Source organism: Bombus vancouverensis, unplaced genomic scaffold (genome assembly GCF_051014615.1).
Source record: "Bombus vancouverensis nearcticus unplaced genomic scaffold, iyBomVanc1_principal scaffold0034, whole genome shotgun sequence".
Taxonomy (NCBI): domain Eukaryota; kingdom Metazoa; phylum Arthropoda; class Insecta; order Hymenoptera; family Apidae; genus Bombus; species Bombus vancouverensis.
Genome location: NW_027468925.1, coordinates 639,227 through 657,463, shown reverse-complemented (window position 1 = coordinate 657,463; position 18,237 = coordinate 639,227). Strand labels below are relative to the sequence as shown.

Below are 18,237 nucleotides of genomic sequence, written 5' to 3'. Positions count from 1 at the left end.
TGACAAATATCATCGATATACGTTTCAGTGTAATTTCACTTTTGAAAATTATTTAGTTTAATACGATCGTATTCATCGCTCTGAAACTTTCATTGTGCTGCAATTTGTGCTGCGTCTTTTTAATTTCTCTATCTTTCTGTGTTTTCGGAAAAATTACTTGAAAGATTAAGAATTGCTTGCCTTATTTTATTTTCGATTAGTTAGGATTTGATTATTCCAGGTAAGGTTTATTGTTTATAACAGGTTTTATCACTTGTTTATTATTTACGAGTTTGTTATTTTAGGATTAGTACCTTTTAGGATTTCTTATCCTTCGAGTTTCTGTTTCAGATATTTAGGTCTATTTCAAGATGTTTTATTACATTAGGATTATTTATTCGATTAAGATAATTTAAGAGTTTCACAATGCACAAAGAAATAATCGCGTGAAATTTAGATTTATGCTTTAAACGTATTAAACACGCGGTAATTTCAATGTCTATAGCCTCGAACGTGTTCTGATTAGTTGTGTCATTGTCTGTGACATTGAAATCACAAAAATCCATCGCAAGTGTGCTGTCATGCAATGTGGATGTAATTGGGTTTTTTGGGTATTTCCTGTATCATCTGATTTGTACAGTACTATTTTAACGCAAGGACAGGAAACTTATTATATATTTCCCGTCCATTATTTGAATCGTTGTGAAGTGTAACGAATTATATTCGATTCGAGGAGATGTTAATGAATTACCCATTTCATATGTAATTACATGGAAATAAAAATCAACAGACAACGGTATTTCCAATATTTTTTTGTTTCGTCACGTCTTTTTCATAATATATCTTTTATAGGTACGTGATCTATTAATCGTTCGAATGGAAATAATTATTCGTATAATATTCAAATGATTCTAGCCATAAAATAAATTAAAACGATACCTGTCAATGATATGCAATCTGCGTATGACGTCAACCTCGATCTATGCTTATACAAGAAATTTTATCAATCAATGACTAGATATACAATAATCAAATATTATAAAATTTCCTGAAAACCTTTAGGTGTTAATATTAAGGTGTTAATATCTTTAATATTTGCAAGTTATTGTTTAGCGCTAATTAGTTAGAATGTAACAAGTGGTATACCAGAATTGAGATAATTAAGCCACACGAACAATCTTATTTAGATCTTTTTAATTTTTTAATTCTCTTTTGCTCCAATACTTCGTAAAATTAATCTTCGTTAGCTACTACACTTCATAGAATGACAAGAGATAATTTTTCTTATATAACGTTTCATTCATAAAATCTATCATTAAAGTATATCTTCATAAAAATATCATTCCATACTAACGGTATATTTGGTGTCATACGAGATAACAGTTACCAGTGATGACATATGTAACTTTATAAAGATACCTCGTTTTATTATATATTAAAAGAATGTACTCATTGCTGCTATATTTCAGATGAAAAAAAGGAGGCAACGATTTTACAGTAAAATCGTTCGTTTACAACTGATTCATTTACATTTCATGATAATACTGTGCATTCTGAATATGCTATGATTTGCTTTAAAATAATAAATAGTCCATTCTTGCATACTATTGCTCCGGCTTTACTTGTATTTTCGATATTGGTATAAATAGAAAGACAATTAATGTCGTTCGAGTCTATTTTCGGATCATTTATATTACGTTTAATCCATATAGTTATTATATGAGACATAGTATCGTAAAATTTGGAAGAATAAAACGTTCGTACAGGAAGTACATTTTATAAGAACTCCAACAAATCTGCGTGTGCACCTAAAATACAAACTGATAGTGATTGTTCATAAGTTTATATACATTATCTAATGTCAATCGAAGGTATCAATTCTTTTTCTCCATAAGAGTACTTTTTCATTTATATGTGTTCAACCGTGAAGCATATGTCACCTACAACGAAATAGAGTTTTCCTATACTTAATATTTCCTTTATATACCTATGAAAGTCTATTCTTCGCGCAGTATGAAATTATGAATAAATCTGGAATATTGTTCAATCTGAAAAGAAAAATAACTCATTGACATCATTCATTGATACGAGATTCAGAATGTTTGTTTTGTCTTGCAGAAAAAGAAGGCAGCCCTCCCTTTCTTTTAATGTGAAATAGAAAGCGAAAATTTGAAAACAGATTTTTTGGAAATTTACTTGCAAATATCGTTTTCAATATCGTGATTTTCTTCCCAATGGTACTGTACTTTCAAATTTTCCAGTATCCCTCTAAAAACAAAAAGTCGAACCTCGTTATCATTAACATAAGCATTACAAGGAAGAGAAGTATTAGAAAGCAGCTCCTTTTTATTATGGATTTCTTTATAATCGTGTAAATAAGAAATTCCGGAAATTTTTTCCTCAAGAATTTAATTCTTGTGTTTTGATTGATAATTATTACACTGCATACTAACATTTCGCATACTGTTCGCATCTAACAATTTCCTAATAATAACTACTTCAAAATTACATATGTTCTTGCACGAATTCAAAAGTACGTATGATACAATTACAATTGATTCTAAAATAATAATTATTTGAAGATATTAAGATACTAATTAAACGTTTCACTATATTTCAAAATCTGGAACAACAAATTTTTATTTATAAAAAATGAAACACTCTTTATATATTCTTTGTCATGATGCTATTTCTTATTACCATGTCGACATTTTTTAAAATTCATTTTGTTATCTCTACGCAATATGAAAATTCATATACTGCTTAATATTTTTTACATATTATCCATCCACCGCATGATATCTCCTGAAAAATCAAAATATTAATGTTATATTATTACAATGCTTCTTAAATTTCAATTTTTGACAAATTTGAAATCCAATATATTTTGCACAATTATTATTTATCAAAAAATTCTAAGTTAGTAACTTTCTTTTCAAATGGCAAATAACATATACATTGACTTACCTGTAAGTTTTTGTTCCCAATCATCATTTCCTCTTATAGAACATCATTATTGTTCTCATAATTACTACCAGTGTCATAGATATTGTAGTGGCTACAACTGAATTAATAGAAAATGATAAATAACTGTGTATAACAATGACACATAACTTTTACTTACATATCAGTCGATAAGGGATTACTGTGATATCCTGTTGATGTTTCTTAAGGCACTTGATTAGGTGCGATACGGTATCATTCCTTATGGTATACTGTAGAGAAGTATTTTAGAAAATAACAAGAATAAATCTAAATTATTCAGAGGTTCCAGTTTCGGTTTAGACATAAATACAGGACCATTTGCAAAGAAGAAAGGGTGCGTTTCTACAGCCTCGTTATAGTAACCATGAATACCGATCTCTCAATTACTGGTTACTAAACATAAATATCCTATAAAATTTAATATATTTCTTTAATTTTTAATACATACATGAGTTAGTAGTTCTAAATTATGAATCATCTTACCTGTGATATTACACTTTTCCTTATAATATCATCACTCAAGTGAACAACATTAAGATCATGTAAACCATGTCATCCTATCTTACTGTGAAGATACTTAGTTATGTTATCTAACATTATAAAAATATCATCAAATTCAAGTCCTTTTATTCACATCATATGGCCACGACGATCTGGTTCTTCGTTATATAATGTTCTAAAATTTGTCGTACATATAGGATGTTCAAACCGTGATATCAAGGTATCAGTTCTTCCTTCCCAAGGGACAGTTTCATTAAAATTCTGATAGAATTAAAAATTAATTATTAATATTCTAACAATCATATATGTTAAATACATTATAGTCAACGATATATACCTGAGCGAATGTAGGGGTGATTCCTCGATAATTATAAATGTCATCAGCCCACATCATTGTGCCACTTCTTTGTACTCCAGCCTCTGGATTAGCAGCCTAAACAAACATACAAAATTTTATAGAAGCTGCACAAAATATAGTATATATGCGCAATATTGAAGCGTTCAAGGGGATATAAAGGTAATGTGCATCACATACACGTGTACTCTCATGCAACAAAATACAATTAGATTTAATAGTATAAGCTCTTTTATTCATCATAATAGATTGGAAATTTAAGTGTCTTACGAGGGTGAGTAAAAAGTTACCCGCTCTGTCGGTGTAGAATTTATTTTAAGCAATTGTCAAAAAAGACATACATCATTTTTTGACATAATCACTCAATTTCTGTATACACTTTGTCCATTTGCTGAAGGACCTTCGTATTTTCTCATTAAAAAATGTTTTGGGCTGAGCTGCGAACCACGAATGCATCGTCGTCTTCACCTTTTCATCAGCTTTCTCGGCATCCATCTCGCACAAACTTTTTAAAACCCAAATCTGTCGTGCACTATTGCATAAGCAGAGCCGTGGCTGATTTGCAAATGATTTGCCACATTATCCAGTGTCACTCGTCTATTCCATAGAGCATAAGTTCATTAGCACGTTCAATGTTGTCATCGTGGATGTGGACGGGCGTCCAGCTGTTTTTTCATAACACTTGTGCGATCTTCTTTGAACTTTTGTGCCCATTCAAACACACTTCGTGACAAAACACTTTCTCCATAATGTGCATTAAATCTTTGATAAATATAGGCATCAAACATAACCTCCGACCACAAGAAACGAATCACAGCATCCTGCACTGTTTTCCTGCAAATCGCCATTGCAAAGCGCCATTACTCGCGCAACGGTCACAAACGAATTGACGTAACATAATGAAACCTACGCAGCAGCACTGAACAGATATTGACGTCATACGAAGAGTGCAGATGGATCAATACGGTCGACAGAAATTTTAACTATCTGGAGTGCGGATAAATTTTTACCGAGAGTCGTATAGGAATCTATAATTTGTAAGTACACCTTTGCCTGAATGGAAATTTCTCTTACATATAGTCAAAAATGCAGAAACAGTGTATTGAATTGGAAAGTGATAAAAAATAAGCGAAGTTTCGAGGTTGCATGTGATTGCATGAGTACACAGGACGTTTTTAGCGAATAAAAAATAATTTTGAAAGACACGAGACTTATCTTGTATTTTATGCACTCTCTGTGTCCGAATCTCCAGAATCTCTCTATCTTATGAAGTGTTTTAGATTAGCCGGAAAATTTTGTATGTACATACAAGAAGTATACGATCTAAGTGGAATATTCCATTATTCTCTTGATACAACAGAAACGAAATTTACAGAACTTCTCAGAAAAGTGGTTTTTTATTACCAAATTAATAGAATTAATATACGTTTATCATCTTTACATACCTAAGTCGTGGAGGTTTATCGTGCGTAGAAAATTAGTGTCGTTTCAAAGTTACATTTCGTACATTTTAAGCCTATAATTTGTAACGTACAAAACAATGCAAATTTGTGCTGTTTCTGATCTCCACAATAAGAAAATCCAACTTTAGGTTTTTTACACAATGATATTTATGGAACAGTAATATCATATTATTGCATCGCTTGGAGAATGAAGTCAAGGTACGATGTGACCCTAGTGTAAACGCTGGGATACCCAGCTGTGCCGCACTTATAAGCATAAGACACAATACCTATTAAATACGAGGTTCATTCATGTTGTATCAGCAGTGGTCCGCCGCGGTCAGCCTGAAAGGATCGTTAAATTTTTAATCAAAGATACTGAAATATATCGATCGAATTGTATTGAAATTATACTTATATACAGTAATAATCTTCTATTGATTTGTGTATTGAAATACTCCAATTTATAATGTACATGTTATATGTATTTTGAGCAAAACTAAGATTAGAAGGAAATTAGATTAAATACCATAATGAGGTGTGAGAAGTGGGCAAAACTATTGAATTGTGTTTATCTATTATTTCTAATGTTTAAGACGTCGATTTGATGTTAATTCGAATTGACGTGTCTTCAGATACCGTATAGTTTGTAGTAACTCTGTAACTTAATTACCATACAAGAATCCTTTCCACCCTGAGCATGTTCGGCGCATATTATACCATCAGTGATATCAGGTGCATTAGGAAATTTAGAACAAGCTATTTTGCATTCGGCGTTCTTAATCACTGGCATTTGTACTACCATTAATGCATTACGTCGTGGTCGTCCTACGAAGAAAATAAGAAAGATATTTAAGACTGGAACTGTTTAATTTTATTATAAAATTGATATCACTTACTATATCTTAACGCTCCCCATCCAGCAACAAGGGGGTTATAGCCGACGAAGTTGCTCTTTCGTAGGGGCTCTTTCGTACAAATGGGATATACGTACCCTGAAAAATAAAAAAATAAATGAAAATGCAGGAAACGAATGACCAAAAGTATGAGAAAGAATTGTACACGCTTTATGACACAATATATGTGTACAGTAAGAAATTTCAGGATATGATACTTCAGTAATACTCAATAGCATATATATATATATATATATATATATATATATATATATATATATATACATATATATATATTTGAGGACTTACTCGAAAATGGCACCTCCTCCGCCAATCTAAGAATGGCAATATTATGATTGCGTATGTTTTCTATTCCATCCATATGTGCACAATGTGCTGCGGTCAAAACATGCCTAGCCGATATCAGGGAACCTCCGCACTTCCATAGTGGTTTGTCTGGGTGTCGGGGATTACGAAAACCTAATGCAGCGATCCATGGCCAAGCGCCTAAAATGCAATAGTCATAGTTGTGAATATACATAATTTTTTCTCACGTAACGAGTAACAACGATTATTACCTATTCGATATTCGATCATACAGCAGACGATAAGTACATACGTACAAATACTCTGAAATAGAGATTTGATAAAGACAGAAATTAAATTTTTATTCCAGTGAAATACAAATTATTAAATAATTCTATATAATTTCTATTTGAACTATACTGAACTATAAAGTTCAAACGTGTAATTTCTGCCCTAACAGTTTTTGATCTCTATCCATATTATTACTCCTATATCAATTTTTTATTTCAAGCAAAAAGATACTCTTTCTAACATGAAGTAAAAGAAAGAAATAATTCAAGTTAATAAGTAAAGTTACTACCGATGAAATCATAGCATTATTATTTAGTCTAATTGAAATGTACATTGATGTGCTGTTTAATGCCTTTAAAGTTCATTCTTTGCAGTAAATGGCTTATTATTAATCGGAAAGAAAGACATAAAACGTACCAAGTTCAGCTGGTTTACCATCGACCAGCCTGGTATGAGAGACGTTGCTAAAACCACAGTATGGTGGTCGCAAAGCCTTATACTTGTACACAGTTTTTATTAAAATTTCTCTCTTCTCTTTGTTTGGATCGTTCGGACAGCAAACGATCGTAACATTGCCCTGGTATCTGCACACTGATCGTCTATAAAAATCGGTGGCTGTACGGTACTGTATCTGCCATATTTCTTGCAGAGGTTTACATTTTCTGTAGTCAAGGCACCTGCCTTCTTGATTGTCCGGTGTGGTACATTCTGGATCAAACAATTTTAAAACATTTATACAGTTCAAAGATGCGTAAGAAAGCGACACCGATTACTCAACTTTCGAAGTAAAAAGCCGATCAAGTCCACCGGATTGCCCTACAGACACGTATTAATCCGTAAGAGTTAGTCATCATGTTGATAATAATTATCTAAAGAAACTTTTCACGTGAAAATATAAAATTTTAATTGATTAGATATTGTGTTAGCCATACTTAAGAAAGAAAATGAAAATGAATGAAATGAAAGAAAAGGACTACCTTCAACCTCATTTTTTAAATAAACACTTTGTCAGTTTTGCGGTAAATAAATTCTTAGGAATTCAGGACAGTTTTTAGTGAATCATTTTGTTTCGACCGTTCGCGGAGAGACGCGATCGCGAGATAGCACGTCAACGAGAGTTGTAAGTTCCCGTTACGATTAAATAATCGACGCCACGAACTGATCGATCCCCTTATTTCGATTATGATAATAAGGGTAGTTCAATGAAATTCCACAGAATTAACACAAATAAATTAATGTTTATTTCAACAACTTATTAACTAGAAAGATATAAAAGGAACAAAAAAAATGTAACTGCGTTTTGGTTGATAAGTAATGCGCGACATACCACATGTGTTGACGGTTCGACTTCTCGAAAAGTTCTGAACGCCTTTCGATTTTTTTCGTTTTTTCTGGAAGGCGACCCCCACTACGTTCGGATCACGCCACATTCTTTTACTGCGAGGTAAAATACGGGCCACGAGTCGACGTTTCTGGAAGTCGCCCTGCTTAATGAACCACGCGCTTGCCACTACAATGTTTGTTTGCCGGGCAGACGCGACGATCCGTCTGCGACATTATAGTGCCGCGATCGATAGTTAAGAATATGACCTATGGTAAGCCGCATGGCGTAACATTCTCCCCCCGTTGAGAGGGTACCGATCAAACTAGCGAGGTGTGGTTGAAGTTCCCATCTTATTTCGTCTCGGTGGCTAGTTGTTCGGGTTTCTCGAGATCGGGTTGAATTGGCAGTGGGACAAGCCTTTTGACGCCCCGATCCAAAATGCTCTTTGCCGTCTGAACTGTAGCTGTCCGGATGACACCATCGGCGCCTGGATGAACCTTGATAACTCGGCCCAGAGGACAATGCATGGAGGGAACGTTGTCCTCTCTGAGGATGACGATTGTGCCCTTTTGGATGCTGTGTCCACCCTTGCTCCATTTATTGCGGTTGGTTAGCTCGTTCAAATACTCCTTATGCCAGCTGCCATTTGGAGAGTCGGTTCGATGGAATGTCTCTGAAATCTCGATCACGTAAGCACATTAATGAATCGCCAATGAGGAAATGTCCGGGAGTGAGGGCTAGGAGATCATTTGGATCGGTGGAGATAGGAGTTAGCGGGCGGGAATTGAGGACTGCTTCTATTTCTATGATAAGAGTATTACGGTGTTAAGCTCATATGTTTCTGTTTCTCCACTCGCGGTGCGCCATAATATCCTTTGATATTTCCGATCCTCTGGTCGTACGAGGAATTGCCGATACATTTTCTCGATGTCGCCAGTGAGTACGTACTGATGAGCGCGGAATCTAATTAATATACAAAATAAATTGTGAATTGATTCGAGAATATAGGATTTCCCCATTTTCATGATTATCGTGATTTTTGTATAAATATATTTGTGAAGATACTAATAATTAGGTACTTATAAATTAGTATTGTCAATTATTTTGCATTTATAATTCCGCCTCTAGTATAAGTGTTAATTGAAAACTAACTTTATGTTTCAAAAAGTACTAGCAAAGTCGTTGAGTAACAAGCCACTGATGCTAACACAAATAGCATTGTCGTAATTAAATATTTCTAAATATTCATTTTTCATTTTGAACCTGTAGAAACAATTTATTATATATACTATTAGCTAAGAAATTGCATATTTAATTAAGTCGAAATATAAAACTTAGTTATTTTGATAATTTAGAAAATAAAAAACTGACAAACGTTTCAATTTAATTTATGGTTGGAACAAAAGACAGTTATTTTTCATTAATTGAAATATTGCAATGCAGAGTACTTTCCAAAATACGCCGAGAGTATTCCTGATGGTGAAACGAGCGTTGCTTCATCGAACGCAGCTAAAGAAAACAACATCTATGTAGTTGGTGGTACGATGCCTGAAATAGAGGGCGATAAATTGTACAATACCTGTACTATTTGGGGTCCCGATGGAACTTTGATAGCAAAGCACCGAAAGGTAAGTAATATATTCCTTTATGGCTTTGAATTTGAAAATATTGGGGTGAAGAAAGTGACTCTATCTAGGAATAATTTAGGAATATACATATGTACATACGTATACTATAACCAATTCTATAATTTACGGTTTATAAAATACGTTATGATACGGGAAACGCCCATTTTTGTTGTAATGTGTTTGTTGTTGTATAAATTTTTCACATACTTAAAATATTATTATACTTATTTTTTCTCCTTTTTAAACATTATTAAATGATAAGATTCTTTAATAAAAGAAAGTGATAAAAACGCTGTCAGTTATTAAATAAAAAATAATTAAAGTTTAGGAGTTGGTAACTTTGATATTAAATTAGAAAAGTTGCAGCAATAGAATTAGCGACCACATTTTTATGTTATTAGGTACATCTATTCGACATCGACATTCCTAATAAGATTACTTTTCGAGAGAGTGATTCACTCAGTCCTGGTAACTCCCTAACGACGTTCGATGTGAAGGGCTGCAAAATAGGTATTGGCATTTGCTATGATATTAGATTCGAGGAAATGGCACGCATTTATCGGAACAAAGGTACAGTAACTTAATCGATCAATACTTAACTAGCAAAAAATTAAATATCTTTCTTAAATATATTCTATATAAAATTAATATAATCTGTAACTCTGTATAAAAAGAAGCTTAATTTAAAAAACCAGTATATTTGCTGAAAATGAAACAAATAAAAGAATTAAAAGCACAATAAGAGGACTGTCCTCGCATATTCAGAAATGATGGAATGTGAACCGTGCAACTACGAAGTTAATTGGTATTCGGTGGCTTCATATTTCCTGCTTCTCTGGGTTAGGTTGCCAAATGCTGATATATCCAGCGGCATTCAATATGACCACTGGACCACTGCACTGGTCATTACTTCAGCGTTTCAGAGCGAATGATAATCAATTATACGTTGCCTGCATATCACCGGCTCGTGTTCCTTAAGCAAGTTACGTCGCATGGGGACATACACAGTTGACCAATCCCTGGGGAAAGATTCTTTACGATTTGGAAACTCAAGAGAATATGGCAGTCACCGATATCGGTAATTTACAGCTTAAAATTAAAAGCGAGAGATCCATGATGTAATTAATTTTTAGTCTCGTTAATTTATCGATTTAGCCATCTTCCTCTGTATTTGTTGAATTTATTAGTAAGCATTACTTATTACTTCGTATGTTTCTTTTTTCTATCAGATCTAAAAGTTGTTGAGGAAGTAAGGGCTCAGATGCCTACATTTTCTCAGAGACGTACAGATTTGTACGACACTGTCTGTAAGAAGGAGTAACTCTACACTAAAACAGAAAATGTTTTTTTATAATATTTCTACTGCAATATCCCTTTTTTGTGAATTATTACTAATTTCTTATCATTTGTACTAAACGAATGACTCAATTAAGAAAACCAAAACGTTATAAATAATAATCTGTATATCTTGTGTATCAACATGTAATTGGATATTATAATAATATAGGAATGCTATAATAATATAGGATAATAATATAGGAGAATAATAATATAGAAAAAAATACATGCTTTTAAACACCTTTAATATCGATCACATAAATTGGTATAATTCACAATGATTACGCATACATAAAAGACCCCTTGATAGTAAAATTTACGATCAAAAGGCAATTACGTATCGTTTAACAACATTTAATTTATAACACCTTTTAAACATTTAGACAGATTAACACATAACACTTCTTATATATAAACATCAATTCGAAGTTATCAGCTTGAAGAAATTGGTCGATTAATACCTGTAGATTGTCTGTCTCGATGAAAGACTTAAAGAGAGCAAAAACATGATGATGCCGCTAATATAATATTCCTTCTTTCTTGTATCTGTCTGCCTCTCAGGTCGTTTTACTAATTACAATAAGTAATTTCGACTTCTTTGCGCTCTCTTTTAACGCATTCGAGACCGAAAGAAATTCATATCAGTCAGTAGGCAAGGATATAATATACATATTTTATATATAACTTATGTAGTAATGTATATATCATGTTAGTTTCATATTTTTTTCAACATAGAATTATTATATATATATATATATATATATATATATATATATATAACTATACATAATACATTATAGAATAACATAGTATATAATTTTATATTTTAAAAATATGAAGCATACTATTTAAGATTGTCATCGATTTAAAATCAAAGTATGAAAAGGATACCCTGGAGAGAGTAAAACACAGAATCATTCCAACTAAACATTCAGATCGTACCGACACCTAGGTATCGTCTTACAATTAAATCTCGGTCTCGAATGGATTAAAATGAAATACATACTTGCAGCTTCAACATCTTCAATATCGAGGAGATTCAAACTTTACAAATAAATGTAAATTGCGATGTAAAACAAAGCGATGTAAAAAGGGAAAAAGGAGGAAAGAAGGAACAGGGAAGCAAAGAGAAGAAACGAATTTTTCATTTTCTCGAAACTGGATCAAGTTTCAGGAAGACCATCCAAGTAATTGATGTCCTCTGTAATTATTTGTTAATCATGCGCGGAATCAGAACGATTCGACCTCGTTCCAAAGCAAATCGTTACTAGAGTAGAGACGGGAATTAATAATTCGTGTCAATTGTTCGATCGTGTTCACAAATTCAAATGCGGTTGAGTGGCGGAAACCATTTATAACACGTCCCATACAGCGTAGATCGCATACACGTCTTAGGATGTATTTTTGGTACTTATATATACTCTATATATATTCTTACTCTATATATACTTATATGTACTCTACATATATTCTCTATCTTAGATATACCATAAAATATTTCGTGTAATCGCGTATTCGTGTCTAATGTCAGGGATTCTCTTTCCATAAGTCTGCGTTTTCTATATTATCTTTCTTCCTTATCAGTAGGCATTCTCACAATTTGTGATTAATACTGCTCGTACAGGAATGTTAGGTTTTTGACGTTGTAAAATTTCACGTGAAATAATAATGCCTATATATTGACTAATTTATCAATTAATTAAATCCGTGTATATCAAGTTTTCTATAATTTACTACTTTCGTGTAACTACAGAAATTTGATGCAATATAAAACTTGATTAAAACAGCGATTCATTAGGAAACGAGAATAATGATGCAAATATTTTTTGTAGCCATTATATAGGATTTCGATCGCATAATTAATCAGTATCAACTTACCGGTCTTTAACGGTAGAATAGAAAGAAGTGCAGGCGGTACGGAGACCGCAATTATGATCACTTTCAGATAGAATCTCCAACAGTGGTACATCTTCTTAGTCGTAATAAGTCGCGATCAGAAGCGTAAAAGAAGTTTAGCAGTGGCGTAAGTACCGCACTAGCCAGAAGTATCTGCGACAGAAATCAGAATACACTCTTTTTCGCATGGTTGGATCAATTTCGCGTGGGACTAACCTGATTGAACCTAACGCGGGATAATTGCTCAACTCACGACCTTAACCAGCCCGCTTGATTCTCTGTAAATGCTTGAAATTGACGCTTGGATTCTTTCCAGATTAACTAGCTTTGCCCCTCCCTCCCTTTATCTATTTTCTTAGATCGACTTAGAATGGATCGAACAAAGGCACAAAAGAATTCGAAGAAAACAACAACTTATTATCCAAATTGTTCATCGAGGGTAATCAATGCTGTATACTTCCTAGAATTAGGATGAATAGGGATTTGGAGAAACCCACCGGCCATGTCCAGAATAATAAAATATCTCGCTTTTGCAATCTCGCGACTCGATCCGCAATGAGGGGTAAAGGATACCGATCCGCGACCGTATATTTATTTAGTTCTCGAAAATCTGCCTATCATCTATCTGAACCATTGTTCGTCTTCACGAGTAACACGGGATATAGAAGGGAAAATAAAGGAAAGGAAGGTGGGGATAAGTAGAAGCTTGGGGCCAAGTTTAATTCACTGAAACCGAGCTGCTTGTATTATCACAAAACAAAATTGCCAGTACGTCATTTCCGTACTCTCGTCCTCGCGAAAATGGTTTTGCTCGTTAAGAAAAAACGAAGAGACAGGGGAAGAGAAGAGAGGAAAAAGCAAACGGAGAGCGCTTTTAAAAAGCTGGCGAACCGTGTGTTACCACAACGAGATACGCGGTGCTATTTGTCGCTTTAAATTGTGTCGCAACTCGTTTTTGAGATCTTTGCCAGGGACGCGTTAAAACACGCTGCAAATATATTTCTGGCTTTTCTGGGGTTTAACTGAAATATGACAAATAACGTTGTAAAACATATGTACTTATGACTTACAGAGTAATTGAGTGTACAAAATATATAGTATACAAAATAGCCAGCGATTTAGGGCTTTAAAAGATCAAAAGAAAAGAAAAGAAAAGAAAAGAAAAGAAAAGAAAAGAAAAGAAAAGAAAAGAAAAGAAAAGAAAAGAAAAGAAAAGAAAAGAAAAGAAAAGAAAAGAAAAGAAAAGAAAAGAAAAGAAAAGAAAAGAATAGAAAAGAAAAGAAAAGAAAAGAAAAGAAAAGAAAAGAAAAGAAAAGAAGAAAGATAATATGTTGTGGCAGTCTAAGTCGATCTAAGAAAATAGATAAAGGGAGGGAGGGGCAAAGCTAGTTAATCCGGAAAGAATCCAAGCGTCAATTTCAAGCATTTACAGAGAATCACTATTGAAGGTTCAAAGGCCGACTAGTGAGCTTCATCCTATCTCATTTTTTAATCAGGCGATGGATCGACGAATCGTATTGATTTCGAGGATTATTATAGTTCTGTGGGAATTTTAAAGCGTGGTTTGTCTAATCTTGTCTCGTTAGCTACAGACTCTTTGGCGAGCAGCCTGAAACTTGATCCAGTTTCGAGAAAATGAAATATTCGTTTTTCCTCTTTGCTTCCCTGTTCCTTCTTTCCTCCTTTTTCCCTTTTTACATCGCGTTAAGACCCGTTAAATAATATTGACTGCCGTGGACGCTGGCTGAGAAGTGCACTTTATAACTAGCTTTAAAATCACTGACGTCGATGAGGACAAAGGTAAGTTAGAGGGTCATTTATCTGAGCTGGTGTTATTCCGCTGTACAAACTATTTCCGGCCAGTACCTTTTATGTACTTTCGCTTCCGCTAACAAGCAACGCGCCATGTCCATCACTGTTCTATTATACCTTTCCGCTGTCCCGTTTAATTCATGTACGTATGTTGGGCAATTATTTATTCTTATACCTTTATCCCTAGCAAATTTATAAATTCGATTATTTAAATATTCTTTACCATTATCGCATCTTAATATTTTTAACCTCTTGCCCGTTAAATTTTCGGCTTCATTTACGAACTGTACGAAAGAATCAAAGACCTCATCTTTTGATTTTATACAATAGATCCTAGCTATTTTACTATAATCATCGATAAATGAAATGAAATATTTTTCTCCATTGAATCCGGTAGTCTTAAAGGGACCACATACGTCCGTATGAATAATTTCCATTATTTCCTTAGCCTTAGTTCGATTATTTTTGAAAGGTAAGTTATGCATTTTGCTTTCTATACACACCCTACATTTCAAAAGTTCCTTTTCAAATTCATTCGGTATGCCAGTCACTAGCTGCTCTTTACCCAAAATCTCTAAATATTTAAAATTTACGTGTCCTAGCATCCTATGCCATCTTTCCTTTTTACTCATACCACTACGTTCGGCGCTGTTTACTAAGTGCTTCTTCCCTTTCAATATACTTTTTATTCTATATGTCCCATTCTCTTTGAACGCTACAGCTGTAAGTATATTATCCTCATCTATTACTTTCGCAATATTTCCTTTGGAAATAACCGTATTCTTATTGTCTGTTAGTTTACCTAAACTAATCAAATTTGCGGACATTTCTTTCGCGTAAAATACTTTCCTCATATTTATTTTATTTTGTTTTCCGAATGCTTCAAAATGACTTATAACATTCCCAACTTTTGTCGCTTTTATCGGTCTATTATCGCCTAAATATATAATATATTTACCGGTTCTTTTAGGTCGATAGATTTATCGAAATAATTTATATTATTAATTATGTGATCGGTACAACCGCTATCTAATAGCCACACTATTTCGTTCTTACTTATTTCATTCGTCTCACTGCTGTTTGCTGCGTGCGCCGTTGCTGTCCATATGCCTGCTCTTGAGTTTCCATGCTCGCCCGTGCCGGTTCTTGATTGACGATGAAAGTTTCCACGTCCTCTGCTCGTATTGCCTTTGTTCTCTCTTCCTCTGTTTCGACCACGTGTTGGCCCATGCCAATAGCCGTTACTGCTTCCCGCTTGGACGCCATTTTGACACTCTCTCGCAAAGTGTCCTAATCTTCCACATCTGAAGCATCCTTCCTTTTTTGCAGAAAAGGCGTTGGTTTGCCTTTCTCCTCCATTGGATTTATTTTTCTTCTCTGCTATTTCTATTTTATTTTTCACATACGCTACCGTTTGATTCTCTTCTTTCAATGCGTCTATTATGTCCGCTATGTAGCTGTATTCTTCGGCTAACGTATTCAGCATGTAATTCAGCTTTTCCCTCTCACTTACTTGTGCGCCCGCACTTTTTAATTCATTTATTAATTTTTCGAAATCGTTAAAGAATGATGCTGAATCACTGTAGTTCTCCAGTCTTATGTTTTCCAATCTCCTTCTGCATACGATCTGCAGTGCCGTCGACTGTTTCAAGTACATTTCATCGAACCTTTTTATTATATCATACGCCGTTTTTCCTTCCCTAACATACTCCAATTGTCTGTTCGATATTGCACTATAAATTATATTTATCGCCTTCAAATCCTTTTTGTCCCAGTCTTCATCGTCTCTTTCGTTCTTCATTCTAGTTGTAACAACCTCGCATTCCTTATATTTGAGAAACATCGTGATTCTTTGCTTCCACATTCCATAATCCTCGCCATCGAATATAGGTATCATGATTTCCGATCCCTCCATTTTAATTGATTCTTCTTTTTTTTTTCTTTTCTTACTCAAGCGTTCCTACGTGCTCGAAGTATATTTTGTTCCTCTGAAAGTTTTTTTTTCTTTACTGAAAACTCACTCGCAAGATCGTAACCACGCACTAAATATCTTGCAAAACTAGTAACCACGCTCTGCTACCATGTTAAGGAAATTCGAGGATTTGGGAATACAAATAATTGACTATATTTCCCACACAACAGTTATACATCTATATTACACTCTGAAGAACGTCTTGCACGCACGCTTGTCGCCAACCGACTATCCTAGATTCTTCTAACATCTGGCAACAGTCTTTTGTCTCCACTAAGACCTTGACGCCCTCTGGCCCTTACACACACACTCTCATGTACAGTGTAAATGTATCACTTCCTTAACACAATTATCCCGCGTTAGGTTCAATCAGGTTAGTCCCACGCGAAATTGATCCAACCATGCGAAAAAGAGTGTATTCTGATTTCTGTCGCAGATACTTCTGGCTAGTGCGGTACTTACGCCACTGCTAAACTTCTTTTACGCTTCTGATCGCGACTTATTACGACTAAGAAGATGTACCACTGTTGGAGATTCTACCTGAAAGTGATCATAATTGCGGTCTCTGTACCGCCTGCACTTCTTTCTATTCTACCGTTAAAGACCGGTAAGTTGATACTGATTAATTATGCGATCGAAATCTTATATAATGGCTACAAAAAATATTTGCATCATTATTCTCGTTTCCTAATGAATCGCTGTTTTAATCAAGTTTTATATTGCATCAAATTTCTGTAGTTACACGAAAGTAGTAAATTATAGAAAACTTGATATACACGGATTTAATTAATTGATAAATTAGTCAATATATAGGCATTATTATTTCACGTGAAATTTTACAACGTCAAAAACCTAACATTCCTGTACGAGCAGTATTAATCACAAATTGTGAGAATGCCTACTGATAAGGAAGAAAGATAATATAGAAAACGCAGACTTATGGAAAGAGAATCCCTGACATTAGACACGAATACGCGATTTCACGAAATATTTTACGGTATATCTAAGATAGAGAATATATATAGAGTACATATAAGTATATATAGAGTAAGAATATATATAGAGTATATATAAGTACCAAAAATACACCCTAAGACGTGTATGCGATCTACGCTGTATGGGACGTGTTATAAATGGTTTCCGCCATTCAACAATGATAGGAATAATTTTTTGTTACGAGTCGTTTAATTTATTCGTTCGTTAGGACGATTGGTCTGACAAATTCAAAGTCTTGTTCCGTATAAATATTTTTAAACAAGCACGTCATAAGCTTTGTATATTTTTTTTATCGCAACGAAGAAAGTTCAGAGAAATGTTGATATTATTAATTACAAAAGAAGACATTTACGTTGTAAAAATGTTAGCGAAAACATTTGTGAAAAAGTTACTTTGTTTAAAAATTCTACAAAAAGAAATATTGAAAATCACGCCCCATTTATTCAGTTGCACGTATGAAAAGTATTTTGCATTCGCGCAAAAAAATCCCTTAAGGATACATATTTTATAATAATT

At 33.8% G+C, this 18,237-nt stretch overlaps 2 protein-coding genes across 7 annotated transcripts; one reads left to right on the top strand and one right to left on the bottom strand.

The window, feature by feature from the left end:
- Nucleotides 1-2,307: 2,307 nt before the first annotated feature.
- On the bottom strand, nt 2,308-4,824 carry LOC143304415 (venom phosphodiesterase 2-like). 4 transcript variants are annotated; one of them, XR_013061106.1, is made up of 6 exons: nt 4,731-4,824; nt 4,111-4,654; nt 3,803-3,898; nt 3,448-3,726; nt 2,947-3,372; nt 2,308-2,784 (listed from the first exon to the last, which is right to left on the bottom strand). XR_013061106.1 is itself a non-coding variant. In XM_076626876.1 (5 exons), the coding sequence occupies exons 2-3, from the start codon at nt 3,857-3,859 to the stop codon at nt 3,595-3,597; spliced, it is 189 nt and encodes a 62-aa protein (XP_076482991.1). In that variant the 5' UTR covers nt 3,860-3,898; nt 4,091-4,449; the 3' UTR covers nt 2,308-2,784; nt 2,947-3,372; nt 3,448-3,594. The 4 variants fall into 4 exon arrangements, 2 of the variants coding, with proteins under 2 accessions (XP_076482991.1, XP_076482990.1); XR_013061107.1 differs by lacking the exon at nt 4,731-4,824 and having other exon boundaries at nt 2,947-3,043; nt 3,104-3,372; nt 4,111-4,449; XM_076626876.1 differs by lacking the exon at nt 4,731-4,824 and having other exon boundaries at nt 4,091-4,449.
- LOC143304414 (omega-amidase NIT2-A-like) lies at nt 4,745-17,703 on the top strand. Of its 3 annotated transcripts, none has more exons than XR_013061105.1 (5): nt 4,745-4,857; nt 9,523-9,707; nt 10,109-10,277; nt 10,552-10,785; nt 17,162-17,703. XR_013061105.1 is itself a non-coding variant. In XM_076626874.1 (4 exons), the coding sequence occupies exons 2-4, from the start codon at nt 9,624-9,626 to the stop codon at nt 10,683-10,685; spliced, it is 387 nt and encodes a 128-aa protein (XP_076482989.1). In that variant the 5' UTR covers nt 4,745-4,857; nt 9,523-9,623; the 3' UTR covers nt 10,686-11,292. The 3 variants fall into 3 exon arrangements, 1 of the variants encoding a protein (XP_076482989.1); XR_013061104.1 differs by lacking the exon at nt 17,162-17,703 and adding an exon at nt 10,937-11,292; XM_076626874.1 differs by lacking the exon at nt 17,162-17,703 and having other exon boundaries at nt 10,552-11,292.
- Nucleotides 17,704-18,237: the final 534 nt, after the last annotated feature.